General features: G+C 43.5%; 1 protein-coding gene across 2 annotated transcripts in view; it reads right to left on the reverse strand.

The window, feature by feature from the left end:
- Positions 1-358: 358 nt before the first annotated feature.
- LOC134345100 (solute carrier family 7 member 14-like) overlaps positions 359-15,255 on the reverse strand; it is a 188,167-nt gene continuing 173,270 nt past the window's right edge. For both annotated transcript variants that reach the window (XM_063045259.1, XM_063045258.1), the window contains one exon: positions 359-11,130. In XM_063045259.1, coding sequence (XP_062901329.1) covers positions 10,817-11,130 — 314 coding nt within the window. In that variant the 3' untranslated portion in view covers positions 359-10,816. The remainder of the gene's footprint in view (positions 11,131-15,255) is intronic.

The following is a 15,255-nucleotide window of genomic DNA, read 5'->3' on the forward strand; positions in this document are numbered from 1 at the left end:
GCCAGGGAGAATAAACCTGATTCTGTGTCTGATGGTGAAATAAACTCAAAAAGTGAAGTGAACTGTTTTTGTTGCAAAGATTAATTTGCATCATATAACATATATATGTATATACAAGTATGCAATATATGTTACAGATATATAAATATGAAATATATTTAGCATATTGAATAGATGTATTCAATACATGTTGTAGATGTACAGTATATATTATATTATATGATGTCTATAATATATTTATACACAGACACGAGATAATGCAAGACCTTTTCAGTTGCAAATCTCCGTAATTCTCTGACACAATTCCATGTGAAAATAATGAAAAGTCAATAAATGAATCACTCCATCGGATGTTTTTGCAATAAATGTCTTTTTTTTTTTCTCTGCATGGCTTTGGTACAGCAATGGAACACGACACACCGATGCAGGTTCACAGTGTACATAACTGGTAATAAATATACAGCAATTCCACACCAGAAATTCAAAATATACAGAAAAATCAACCTAAATTCATTCCTCAAAACTAAAGTAAACCAAAAACAGATGGGTACACTTCAACTCAGACCAGAGAATCCAGACAGAGGGGGCAATTTACAGAGGTGGATGATGTATGGGTAAGCTCACATTGGAAGCAATGTGAAATATTGAGTGAAGCGTGACATTAAAATGGAAAGGAACAGAAATAAGCCTTTGACCTTTGCTGACCACTCAGTGGGCCGGCAGTAAACGTTTATCCATCACTTTCTCTGAGAAGGCCTCTGTTTCTCTTTTGGATGTTCTGTTGAGAAGTGATAGCACATGTGTACAACAATATCACATTCAAGCTTGTTTCTGAGGTTTAATTTATGGAAATTATTCCTGTTTCTTTGAAGAAGAAACACTCAGTCATTGCTTCTTTCACATGACCCTTGGACTAGATCAAGAACATATGGTGATAGCTGTAGAAGCAGTTGATGTAGAGCTCCCACCATCGCTGTCATTCCAGGCTCTTAAGCACTGGGCATTAATACACAGGCAATAATAATGAAATTAATTAGGCCATCAGCTAATCGCAGCCACCATTTATTTGTAACAACTCTTAAAGAATGAAAATTAAATTGATTTCATTTATCTGGGGCACTATGATGCTTAATTGGGCCAGGAGACTGATGCCAAACAGTTTCTAACCAGTGTCAGTCGCATACACAACGTGATCGTTAGACACTACAACGTGCTTAGAGCAAATAGTTTTTAAATAGCATAAGTTGTGTGTGTTGTCTTTGGAAAGCAGTGATTTTTGTTACTGATAATTGGTGAGAAGTAAGCAGCAGGACAATTCAGAACTGCTTTCCTCATCGCGGTTTCAAGCATTCAGGCTTGGAGATGCCAGAGACGGCTGGGAGTGAAAATTAAATGATTTCACTATTTCAATAATTTATGAAGAATTATAAGGTGTCGACAATCTTGAACATTACAATGAAAATTAAGATTTGGAGGATGCAATCATCGGAAGTATTGTTTGAAGGCTGCCCACTATCTGCACTTGGTACCTGCACTGATTTTGCTCATTTACAGTCAATTTAAAAAAAATGCCCGCAAACACTGGATGAATTCCTCTATTGATAACTATTATAAACTAATATACAGTTTTATAGTACTGTAGTAGTATTGGTAGTTTTCTAATTCGTTCTGTATTTCATTTAAATAAATAATTTGTTTCTCAGCTACATGGTAGTTTGTCTTTTTTATACCTTTTTAATTATTTCCAGGAAATTCCAACCAACTGAGGCAGCTGCTTGATGAGACAAAACGTACTAGTCCCAATGTGCCCTGCTTAACTGTAATCTACTGAATATGGAACCAAATGTAATACACAGCTGAGTACAGTGCAGGAAAGTGAGAATATTACAGAAAGAACACATTTTGCAATTTTTACCAAGTCTGACAAATGAAGGAATGCATTAGCACTAACAGGCTCCCTTGTTGACACAATTCATCTTCACTGAAGACACTCACTTAGTGATCCAAACCTCCAGCATCCGCTGTGCTAAAAGGTTCAAGCGAGACATTTGGCTGGGTTAAGCTCTACACTGCTGCTAGACTTTTAACTCAAATCAGGACAAGGGAGCATATGACTCCAAGCCCAGCTACACTGCTTTGGCTTCCTGAATCTTTTAGAATTGATTTAAAAGGTCTCTTACTTGTTTTAAAGCTCTTAATATTCTGGGACCAGAATCACTTTTGTTCTCAGGTCTTCTACCGCCGTTCTCTTAAATTTAAACAATCTCCCTCAGAAGATAGTTGGCAGATCTGCTTTTCTGAACTGTCATCCTAAACTGTGAACAGCCCACAAGACACACCACACTTCTGACATCAACATAGATGCCCACATCTCACGAACGCCAAATGTATATCTTTGGACTGTAGGAGGAAACCAGAGCACCTGGAGGAAGCCCATGTGGTCACGGGGAGAACGTACGAGCTCCTTTCAGACAATGGTGGGAATTGAACCTTGATCTTACAGCCGGTGCACTAATCTTCAATGAAGATTGCACGAACCACTGAGAGAAATAATACACTGCAAGGCTTTTGGTTCATCATTTAGTACCTTAGAAACCAGATCTCATGTGAACAGCCCGGGAACACTACCCCATTATTCTTTGCTTTATGCACTATTTACTTCGTTATTCATTGTCATTTTTATAAACACAAGAGATTATGTCGATGCTGGAAATCCACAGGAATGCATACAAAATGCTAGAGGAACTTGTCAAAGAATATCAAAAGCAATGAAAGAGAGAGTAACTGCCAGAATGGGATGTTTTCCACTGGGAACTACACTCAGTCACCACTTTATTCCATATCTCCTGTACCTAATAAAGTGACCATGAGAACATTTCTGTATATTTGTGGTCTTCCACTGCTATCAATCATCCATTTCACCCGGCACTTAACAACCCAGATGATTGATTACATCAATCTCCAATCAATAACAGGAATAGATCATAGAGCATTGCAGCGAAGTACAGCCCCAGGAACTCAGCAGGCCGGGCAGCATCGATGGAGAAGAGTACAGTCGACATTTAGGGCCAAAACCCTTCCACAGGACTGGAGGAAGAAAGATGAGGTCTGTGGTAGAGGGTGGGGGGGGGAGGGGGGGAGAAACACAAGGTGATAGGTGAAACCTGGAGGGGCTGGGGAGGGATGAAGTAAAGAGTTGGAAAGTTGATTGATGAAAGAGATACAGGGCTGGAGAAGGAGGAATCTGATAGGAGAGGACAGAAGGCCATGGAAGAAAGAAAAGGGGGAGGAGCAGCAGAGGCAGGCGACGGGAAGGCAAGGAGATTAAGTGAGAGAGGGAAAAGGGATGGGGAATAGCGAAGAATGAGGGGTGTGGGGGAGAGGCAGCAGCATTACTGGGGAAGTCTGTTCTCCTCCCCCTTTTTCTCACTTCCATGGCTTTCTGTCCTCCCTTATTTGATTCCCCCTTCTCCAGCCTCGTATCTTAATCACCAATTTCCGAACTCTGTACTTCACCCCTCCCTCTCCCAGTTTCACCTATCACCTAGCGTTTCCCCTTGCCTTCCCCACACCGTCTAACCCTGACTCATCTCTTTATCTCCTGTCCTGCTGAAGGGTCTCGGTCCAAGACATCGACTGCGCTCGTTTCCATAGATTCTGCCTGGCCTGCTGAGCTCCTCCAGCCTTGTGTGTGCTACTTGGATTTCCAGCATCTGCAGACTTTCTCTTGTTTGTGCGAGTACAGGCCCTTTGCTTTCCAATGAGGGTTCGATTGCACTATTTCAGAGAAGTTTAAATGAGTACATGAATGGGAGGGGTATTAGGGGGCTATGGTCCAGATGTGGGTTGATGGGACTAGGCAAATTAATTGCTCAGCATGGACTAGATGGGCCAAAGGGCCTATTTCTGTGCTGTACCTCCTGTACCTAATAATGAGGCAACTGAGTGTATGTTTGTGATCTTCTGCTGTTGTAGCCCATCCACTTCAAGGTTTGATATGTTGTGCATTCAGAGATGCTCTTCTGCACACCACAATTGCAATGTGTGGTTATTTGAGTTACTGTTGCTTTCCTGTCAGCGTCAGCCAGTCTGGCCGTTCTCCTCTGACCTCTCTCTCTAACAAAACATTTTTGCCCACAGAGCTGCCACTCACTGGATTTTTTTTTTGTTTGTTTTTCAGATGATTCTCTATAAACTCCAGAGACTGTTGTGTTTGAAAATCCCAGGAGATCAGCAGTTTCTGAGATACTCAAGCAAGCCCATCTGACACCAACAATCACTCCATGATCAAGGTCACCTAGATCGCATTTTGTCCCCATTCTGGGGAAACTAAACCACTTGACTATGTCTGCAGGCTTTTACACATTGAGTTACTGCCACATGATTGGCTGATTAGATATTTGCATTAATGAGGTGTACAAGTGTACCTAATAAAATGGCCATTCAGTGTATCTTGTGTTCAATCAACAGATGCAAGTACTAGCTTTCTGCTCATTTTTGCTGAGATATTATAAACAACTGCATCAGAAAACAATGGGGGAATGCCAAGGAGACACTACGTGACAGAGACACTGACTCAGGCTTCATACAGCTCATACCGGAAGGCACAACGCCCTCAGATCACCTGGTATCTTACCAACCAGATGTCTGGTTACATCAGTCTCCAAGCAATAACATAAATCGGTCATAGCACTATGGCAACATTTTAAACTATAACCAATAATTTAAAAGAGTGCAGAGAAACTATACAAGGATATTGCCAGGACTTGAGGACCTGAGTTATAGGGAAAGGTTGAATAAGTTAAGACTTTATTCCCTGGAACATAGGAGAATGAGAGGAGATTTGATAGAGGTATACAAATCTATAAGGGGTGTAGATGGGGTAAACATGAGTAGGCTTTTGCCACTGAGGTTGGGTGAGACTAGATCTAGAGGTCATGGGTTAAGGATGAAAGGTGAAATGTTTAGGAGGAACTTCTTCACTCAGAGGGTGGTGAGAGTGTGGAACAAGCTGCCAGCAGAAGTGGATTTGATGTCAACATTTAAGAGAAATGTGGATGGGAGAGGTATAGGGGCTACGATCCAGGTGTAAATTGTTGGGACTAGTCAGATTAATAGTTCAGCACAGACTAGATGGGCTGAAGGGCCTGTTTCAGCGCTGCAGTACTCTATGACTATAACTACAACTACTCCAAGATCAATCTAACCTTTCCCTCCTGTTCAACCCTCCACTTTACTGTCAGCCGTGCAAATGGACTTTCTACCCCAGAACTTCAAGAGCTTGTTTTTGGATCATTATCCACCTTCCTCGTTTATTCCAAATGCTAACTTGAGCCAGGATCTGGAATCTGTTTGCAGAGAATCATATCAGCCCTTCAGTCTGAGATTTGGCCCATCAAACACCTAACCAGTTTGTTTTTGAACATGCCTTCACCTTTAAAAATATTTCATTTCATAACAGATCAATCCCCCAAAATAACATTAAAAGTACATTGTTAAGATGATAATAAACATCATTTCATGAGATCACACAACTTCTCATTCTGCTTCCCCTCAGATCCAGTGGATTGGACACTCACTGTACCTAATAAAGTGGCCACTGAGCGTAGGTTTGTGATCTTCTGCTGCTTTCACCCATCCACTTCAAGGTTCAACATGTTGTGGATTCAGAGATGCTTTTCTGCAGACCACAGTTGTTACACATGGTTATTTCCATTACTCCATACTATCCTTTGGCCTTAACAGTCTCATACTTACAGATACTGTTTGCAACTTTCTAACAATTAATAACCATCTTCCTCAGGCACAAGTTAGTCAAATAACAAGTCCCCTGAGAGACACCTCCTTATATACCCTCTCAGGTGAGCAGGGCACGAGAGGGGCTTAATGCTCAATCCTGATTGGCTGGATCTGAATTGTCTATTCCTGATTGGTTAATTTGAATTGGCCTTGTTCTGATTGGTCTATTTTTTTTTAGGCCAAACCTTCTTTAGGAATGTGTGGTACCTGGCTGGAACCATCTCTACAATCTTCCAACCTACATTTCGGAGATGGAGTATGTGAGGGACCTAGCGCTAACCGTTACACTGCGCTATGTTCTATGACCTTAAGATCTATCCTTAAGACGAATGTTGCTCATGGATCAAACTGAGGGAGAGCTGGGGGGTAAATTGTTTGGAGGGTCAAAGGGCCAATTCAGCCCTGTCCCCTCACTAAGAAGGAAAGCCAGAGTGAAAGTTACCTCCGGAGATTTGCAGTGCAGACCTTCAAGAGAACTACGCTGAAAGGGTTGGTCTCTGTCTCTCTGAAAGTGCAGTGTCTCCTCAGTAAAAGTCTCCAGCAGAGCAGTCCACCCTTGATACTATGAGAGGTCTGTTGTCCCAGAGATTTTTTAACTACGTAGAGACAGGCCCTTCATCCACTGTGTCTCTGCCGAGCATCCATTTACACTAATCCGATCCTCCTGTGCTCTTCTAATCGAACCGTTGTTCTCCATGTGGGATTAATTGGAGCAGTTCAAACAACAGTGTATCACGCAATGCTCTCAATCCTTAACATTTCACTTTCTGAGGAGCTCTTCATCTCGCACTTCCCCACATTAAGGTGACCTGTACTCGCTGGAGTTTAGAAGAATGGCAGGTGGGATCTCATTGAAACCGATCGAATGTTGAAAGGCCTAAACAGAGTAGATGCAGACAGTATCTTTCCTTTGGTGATGGAGTTTAGGACCAAAAAGGCACAGCCTCAGAACAGGGGGGCAGCCACTTAGGACAGAGATGAGGAGGAATTTCTTTGCCTCGGCCGGCTGTGGAGGTCAGATTAGTGGGTGCATTTAAGGTGAATGTTGATAGGTTCTTGATTAGTCAGGGTGTGAAGGGTTATGGGGAGAAAGCAGGAGAATGGGGATGAGAGGAAAATGGATTGGCCAGGATAGAATGACAGAACTGAATCAATAGGCCAAATGGCCTAATTCTGCTCCAGTGTCCCATGGTTTTATGGTCGAAACCCCATTTGTCTGGTTTTCACCCATTCACTCAGTCTTTCTATCCAATTGCAGAAACGCAGTGCCCTCATTAGAGGCTTCCACGTACCTCAACAGTATCAGCAAACTCCAGAGAACAAGGCTAATATCCAGAAAATGTAAGTACACGTCCATTCTGAAAAATCAACTCAGATAAAATTTGGAACGCCAGATCACAAGGCATAGGAACATAGTTAGGCTATTTATCCTTCTCAACCCCATTCTCCTGCCTTCTTCTCGTAACCTTTGAGTAATCAGAACCTATCAACCTCTATTTTAAATATAGCCAATGACTTGGCCTCCACAACCATCTGTGGCAATGAATTCCACTGATTCACTACCCTCTGGCTAAAGACATTCCTCCTCATCTCTGTTTGAAGTGGATGTCCCTTTATTTGAAGCATCTGCCCTCTGGTCTTAGACTCCCACACTATAGGAAACATCCTCTCCATATCCACTCTGTCTAGGCCTTTCAATATTTGATAGGCTTCAATGAGATCCTCCATCTAAAGACCTTGTACAAGCCCACATCAAACACTCATATATTAACCCTTTCGTTCCTGGGATCATTCTTGTGAACCTCCTCTGGACCCTCTCCAATGCCAGCTCATCCTGTCTTAGATAAGGGGCCCAAAACTGCTCTCAATACTCCAAGTGCAATCCAATCAATGCCTTAGAAAACCTCAGCATTACATCCTTGCTTTTATATTCTAGTCCTCTCAAAATGAATGCCAGTATTGAATTTGCCTTCCTTGCCACTGACTTAACCTGCAAGTTGATCCTTAGGGAATCATGCACAAGGACTCCCTGGGAAAAGCACTGCAGAAGCATTCAAGTCTTTTTTTTAAACTGAAGCAAACAGAAATAGAAGCAACTCCTTTGCATTTGCCATATATCTTCGATGTCATAACTGTTCCCATCGTGAAATAAACAAATATCTTTGTAGTTCCATGAGAAAATCGAACAAGTATTCTCTCTAACCATTCCTCTTGTTCCCCTTTTTTCCCTTATCTCAATACCCCCATCACCTCTTGTCTTTCTCTTCCTCTGCTCTCTCCATCTCTATAGATACACGGTGACTTGTTGCCTCATGGCCTGTTATGGAAACACTCATGTCCACAGAAGTCATGTCTTAAAAATAGACACATGGATCTTCAGCTGAGCGACTTATATGAAACACAGGAAATGAGATCATTGGACTTCCTGGCTATGTCTGTATCCTCACTCTAAAGGAAATCAAGTGTTGCTCAGGATGCAGAGGCCATGAATAACCCTTAAATACCAGAGAAGAAAAAAAAACACGCCGGCTGGATATCATTCACTCAGAAATAAATTATAATTACGCAGACAAAGAAGGCATGACAGCAGCTATATTTCACTCAGAGTTTGAGCAGATTTGTTATGTCATCAAAGACTAATAAATTTCTCCAGATGTTGCATCACTGTCTGCAACGGAGGGGCCACAGCACAGGAACAGAAAAAAAGCAGCAGAATGTTGCAAACTCAGCCAGCTCCACCATGGGCACCAGCCTCCCCAAAAGGAGATCATCTTCAAAAATCGATGTCTTAAAAAGGCGGCATCTATCATTAAGGACTCCCATCAGCCAGGACATGCCCTCTTCTCATTGCTACCATCAGGGAGGAGGTTCAGGAGCAGCTGCTTCCTCTCCACCAACAGATTTCTGGATGGACAATGAACCCATGAACCTCAATATTCTTCTATTTTTTGCTCTCTTTAAAAATCTGTAGTGCATGACCTGCACCCATCGGCACTCACCTTGGCACTGAACTGACTTCATGGCTTTGGACTCACTTTTGGGGACTCTGCAGTCCCTCTTCTCTAAGTTATTTGTTTACATGTTTATTGTTTACATGATCTGCTTTTTTCACATATTTGAAGGTCTTTGTATTGTGGGTTTTTTTTAAATTGGTTTAATGTGTTTCTTTCTATTGTGGCTCTCTGCAAAAAGACGAATCTCTAGATTGTATACAGTATGCACACTTTGATAATAAGTGTACTTTAAACCATCCAATTCCCAAACATTTCTGATCAGAATGTCCATCACCTCCCACAGTAATCATAAATACAAACAATTCTGCAGATGCTGGAAACCAGAGTAATACACACAAAATGCTGCAGGTCAGGCAGCATTTATGGAGAGAAATAAAAAGTTGATATTTTGGGCTGAGTCTTCAGGACTCATGAAAGACTGATGAAGATTTATGGCCAGAAACACCAACTCTTCATTCCTCTCTGTAGATGATGCCTGACCCGTTGAGTTCCTCCAGCACTCTGTGTGTGTTACTCTCATACTAATGCACTCCAGGTTCCTGAAGGTTGTCCTAGCCAAGGGCGTTAGTGGGGATAAGCTCCCACTGCCTATTAAACGCTCCCAATGGTGTGTGTCTCAAATAGCCTCTGACAACCAAGTCCAGCTCCTGTATGGCTTAGCTACTAAGCCCAGTAGAATGGTTTCTACTGACAGGTGAAGGGGTAAAGGCGGGTTACTAGCACCTTAAAACCAGTTGCTTCAGGCAGATAGGCTCGTCAGCTGTGGTTGGCAGGAAAACTCTGATCTTAAACCTCTGCTGCCTTGCAGCTATGCCCACTTATGGGGAAGGCTTGGGGATTAAACCCTGAAGGAGAAGTACAGAGCTGGAGTCCTGAAGGCAGTGCCACGTTGAATGGCAACTCCTGCGATGCCACTGGTGCCAAACTGTATGGGTCTCTGCCATTCCTTTGGATTCATCAGCTGCGTGGAGAGTGTGAGCCTGCTGATTGGGCAAACACTTGCTCTCCATAGCGCACTGCCCCGTCATGGACAACTGGGTTGCAATATCAGTGGTGGACCCCGACCAACAGAGGGGTCTCAATGCTCTCCAATATTCCTCCTGAACTCTTTTGTAAATGTCGTCACCTTATCGTTTATTCATAATTACACCTTGCTATAAAGTGTCAGATCAAAAGCATTTACCTTGATTTACTGAATATTTGGGTATTTGTTAAAAGTATTGTAAATTCCTGCATGGGCTTTCACAAACACAAAGCATCCTGGCCTACAGAGGTCATTGGGACTCACTTGTTTCTGTTTATTTGGAAATACAGCACGGTTACAGTCTCTTCTGGCCCAATGAGCCAATATTGCCCTATGACCTGTACATCTGTGAAATGTGGGAGGCAACCAGAGCATCTGGAGGAACTCCCATGTCACAAGGAGAATGAAGAAACTCCTTACAGGCAGCAGCAGGGATTGAACCTGCGTCACAGGTTCTGTAGAAGCGTTAGTTTAACCCTTGTCCTTCTTGCTCTACTCCCTATTTCAATGAAACATACAGTGAGATACATCACTGGCGTTACTGACCGACACAGTCCGAGGATGTACCGGGGGCAGCCCACAAGTGTCACCACACCTCCGGCGCCAACATAGCAAGTCCACAACTCACTAACGCTAACCCACAAGCTGGGCAAAGTGGGAGGGAACCGCGGCATCTGGAGAAAACCCAAGTGGTCACGGGGAGAAAGTACAAACTCCTTGCAGACAGCCAAGGGAATTGAACCAGGGTTACTGCCACTGTACGAGAGAACTCATTGCAATCAGCCACACTTCTAGTCAGTGCATGTTCATGCCAAGTATTTATTCATGAAAATGGGGACCCCTTTAATATGCTAACAGAGTGAAGTTAAGGGCAGGCATCTCCAATGAACTGCATATTGCCTTTTTGAATGCCATACCACAGCATGATGAGAGATCACATCCATGATGCTAGCCCAAGGGTCTGGGGGGTCAGTACCTCCTATTCAGGGGAATAGTCAAGCTCGTCATTTGCAATCAGCACCTCTGAAGTCTTGCCATGCTTCCCTTTGCCTTTGGCTTTGCTGCCGTAGGTCCTGTGATTGCCCACAATGTCCGGCATCGCCTGCTGGGACTGGTAGCCCTTCGACTCGGCCGCAGGCCATGCCTCCTGCCATTGGTTGTCCTCCTCCTCGGGGTACGAGAAGCTGTCGTCCACATCGTAGCGCTGATACGTGCTCTGGCTCAGAGCCTCTTGCCGCGCACCGATCTCCAGGCTGCTGTTCCAGATCCCATATCCGAAATAAATGAGAAAACCTAGGGAAGGGAGAGTACAGTCATCAGCCAAAAGCGGATTGGGTATCTGCTTCCTACGTGTGGAATAAGACTGGTATGATACCCATTGTGAACAGGTTTGGCTGGCTTATGACGTGATGGTATTGGAGAGAGTCCGGAGAAGGTTCCTGAGAATGATTCCGGAAATGGAAGTGTTAACGCATGAAGAACGTTTGATGGCTCTGGGACTGTACTTGGTGGAGTGTTGAAGAATGAGGGGGGATCTCACTTCAACCTATCGAATATTCAAAGGCCTAGATGGAGTGCATGTGGAAAAAGTATTCCTAAAGTGGGTGAGTCTAGGACCAGAGGGCACAGCCTCAGATCATCCCTTTAAAACAGAGATGAGTAGAAATTTCTTTAGCAAGACAGTGGTGAATCTGTAGAATTCATTGCCATGGATGGCTCTGGAAGCCAAGTCTTTGAGTGTATTTAAAGTAAGCATTAGTAAAGGTTTCTAAGGTTATAGGGAGAAGCCAGGAGAATGGTGTATGAGAGGGATAATAAAGGAACCCTCAGGAGGCAGTGATCATAATATGATGGAATTTATGCTGCAATTTGGGAGGGAGAAGCATAACTTACTTGCATCAGTATCTCAATGGAATTAAAAAGAATTACAGAGGCATGAGAGAGGAGCTTGCCCAGGTGGATTGGAGGGGTACACTGGGGGGGATGATGGCACAGCAGGAAAGGCTGAGGTTTCTGGGAATAGTTTACAAGACACAGGATAGATATGTCCCACAGAGAAAGAAGCTCTCAAATCCAAGGAGTGATTGATAAGTTCATGGCCTAAGGTAGAAGGAGTCAATTTTAGAAAACCTAGCACATTTATTTTTCGACCTAGTCCCCTCCTACATTTATACACTTAGTCCAGCGGTCGTGGAGCATACGGATCCCTTCTTTATAGAAGTGGTCCACAGGTGGGGTATTGATAAGTTTGTGGCCGAAGGTAGAAGGAGATGAGTTATCAACTTCAAACTTTCTGCATTTTCACTCAAAGAGTTGAACTGCACGTGCATGTAACGAGAGTGTCTTGGACCTCCAGGTGGTCCACAGCAGGGGTAATTGATAAGTTCATGGACTCAGGTAGAAGGAGATGAGTTATACAGCTCTCGTTACATGCATGTGCAGTTCAGCTCTTTGAATGAAAATGCAGAAAGTTTGAAGTTAATAACTCATCTCCTTCTACATTAGGCCACGAACTTATCAATCACCCCTGCTGTGGACCACTTCCTGGAGGTCCAAGACACCGACTTCTACAAAGAAGGGATCCGTATGCTCCACGACTGCTGGACTAAGTGTGTAAATGTAGGAAAAATAAATGTGCTATGTTTTCTAAAATTGACTCCTCCTACCCTAGGCCACCTTCTATCAATCACCCCTCGTAGCAGGGATAGGCAATCTTGGCTGATGAAGGAAGTTAGGGAATGCATAAAAGACAAGGAAAGGTAATATAAGGTCTCAAAAGTGAATAGAAAGTTGGATGATTGGGAAGCTTTTAAAATCTAACAAAAGGCGACTGCAAAAGCCATAAGGGAAAAGATGAAATATGAGGCAGACTAGCCAATAGTATAAAGCAGGACACTGACATTTTATCAGTTATATAAAGATTAAAAGGGAGGTGAGAGTTGATATTGGACCACTAGAAATGATGCCATACATGAGGCTGCTTAACAAGATAAAATCCTATGGTGTTACAGGAAAGATTCTGGCATGGATAGCGGAATGGCTGACAGGCAGGAGGCAGCGAGTGGGAATAAAAGGGGTCTTTTCTGGTTGGCTGCCAGTGACTAGTGGTGTTCCTCAGCGGTCAGTATTGGGACCACTACTTTTCACAATGTTCGTCAGTGATTTGGATCATGGAATTGATAGCCTTGTGGTAAAGTCTGTGGATGATACGAAGACAGGTGGAGGGGTAGGTAGTGCTGAGGAAGCAATGTGATTGCAGCAGGACTTAGACAACTTGGAAGAATGGGCAAAAAAGTGGCAGATGGAATATAATGTTGGGAAATGTATGATAATGCATTTTGGTGAGCAGAACAATAGTGCGGACTATTATCTCATTGGTGAGAAGGAAAAGACTGGTAAAGACAAATGTAGGTCCCTGCAGACAGAAACAGGTGAATTGATTATGGGGAGCAAGGACATGGCAGACCAATTGAATAATTACTTTGGTTCTGTCTTCACTAAGGAGGACATAAATAATCTTCCAGAAATACTAAGGGACAGCGGGTCCAGTGAGATGGAGGAACTGAGTGAAATACATGTTAGTAGGGAAGTGGTGTTAGGTAAATTGAAGGAATTGAAGGCAGATAAATCCCCAGGGCCAGATGGTCTGCATCCCAGAGTGCTTAAGGAAGTAGCCCAAGAAATAGTGGATGCATTAGTGATAATTTTTCAAAACTCGTCAGATTCTGGACTAGTTCCTGAGGATTGGAGGGTGGCCAATGCAACCAAACATTTTAAAAAAGGAGGGAGAGAGAAACCGGGGAATTATAGGCCAGTTAGCCTAACGTCGGTGGTGGGGAAACTGCTGGAGTCAGTTATCAAGGATGTGATAACAGCACATTTGGAAAGCGGTGAAATGATCGGACGAAGTCAGCATGGATTTGTGAAAGGAAAATCATGTCTGACGAATCTCATAGAATTTTTTTAGGATGTAACTAGTAGAGTGGATAGGGGAGAACCAGTGGATGTGGTATATTTGGATTTTCAAAAGGCTTTTGATAAGGTCCCACACAGGAGATTAGTGTGCAAACTTAAAGCACACGGTATTGGGGGTAAGGTATTGGTGTGGGTGGAGAATTGGTTAGCAGACAGGAAGCAAAGAGTGGGAATAAACGGGACCTTTTCAGAATGGCAGGCGGTAACTAGTGGGGTACCGCAAGGCTCAGTGCTGGGACCCCAGTTGTTTACAATATATATTAATGACTTGGATGAGGGAATTAAATGCAGCATCTCCAAGTTTGCGGATGACACGAAGCTGGGTGGCAGTGTTAGCAGTGAGGAGGATGCTAAGAGGATGCAGGGTGACTTGGATAGGTTGGGTGAGTGGGCAAACTCATGGCAGATGCAATTTAATGTGGATAAATGTGAAGTTATCCACTTTGGTGGCAAAAATAGGAAAACAGATTATTATCTGAATGGTGGCCGATTAGGAAAAGGGGAGGTGCAACGAGACCTGGGTGTCATTATACACTAGTCATTGAAAGTGGGCATGCAGGTACAGCAGGCGGTGAAAAAGGCGAACGGTATGCTGGCATTTATAGCGAGAGGATTCGAGTACAGGAGCAGGGAGGTACTACTGCAGTTGTACAAGGCCTTGGTGAGACCACACCTGGAGTATTGTGTGCAGTTTTGGTCCCCTAATCTGAGGAAAGACATCTTTGCCATAGAGGGAGTACAAAGAAGGTTCACCAGATTGATTCCTGGGATGGCAGGTCTTTCATATGAAGAAAGACTGGATGAACTGGGCTTGTACTCGTTGGAATTTAGAAGATTGAGGGGGGATCTGATTGAAACGTATAAGATCCTAAAGGGATTGGACAGGCTAGATGCGGGAAGATTGTTCCCGATGTTGGGGAGTTCCAGAACGAGGGGTCACAGTTTGAGAATAGAGGGGAAGCCTTTTAGGACCGAGATTAGGTAAAACTTCTTCACACAGAGAGTGGTGAATCTGTGGAATTCTCTGCCACAGCAAACTGTTGAGGCCAGTTCATTGGCTATGTTTAAGAGGGAGTTAGATATGGCCCTTGTGGCTACAGGGGTCAGGGGGTATGGAGGGAAGGCTGGGTTCTGAGTTGGATGATCAGCCATGATCATAATAAATGGCGGTGCAGGCTCGAAGGGCCGAATGGCCTACTCCTGCACCTATTTTCTATGTTTCTATGTTTCTATGTTCAAACATCAAAGGTGTAGAGAGACCAAGGAGTCCTCATGTAAGACTCCCAGAGGGTTACTTGACGGGTTGAGTCTGTGGTAAAGATGGCAAATGCAATTTTGGCATTTATTTCAAAGGGAATAGAATATAAAAGCAAGGAGGTAATGCTGAGCCTTTGTAAGACACAACTCAGGCTGCTTGTAGAGTATTGTCAACAGTTTTGGGCC

Source organism: Mobula hypostoma, chromosome 4 (genome assembly GCF_963921235.1).
Source record: "Mobula hypostoma chromosome 4, sMobHyp1.1, whole genome shotgun sequence".
In the NCBI taxonomy this organism is placed as follows: domain Eukaryota; kingdom Metazoa; phylum Chordata; class Chondrichthyes; order Myliobatiformes; family Myliobatidae; genus Mobula; species Mobula hypostoma.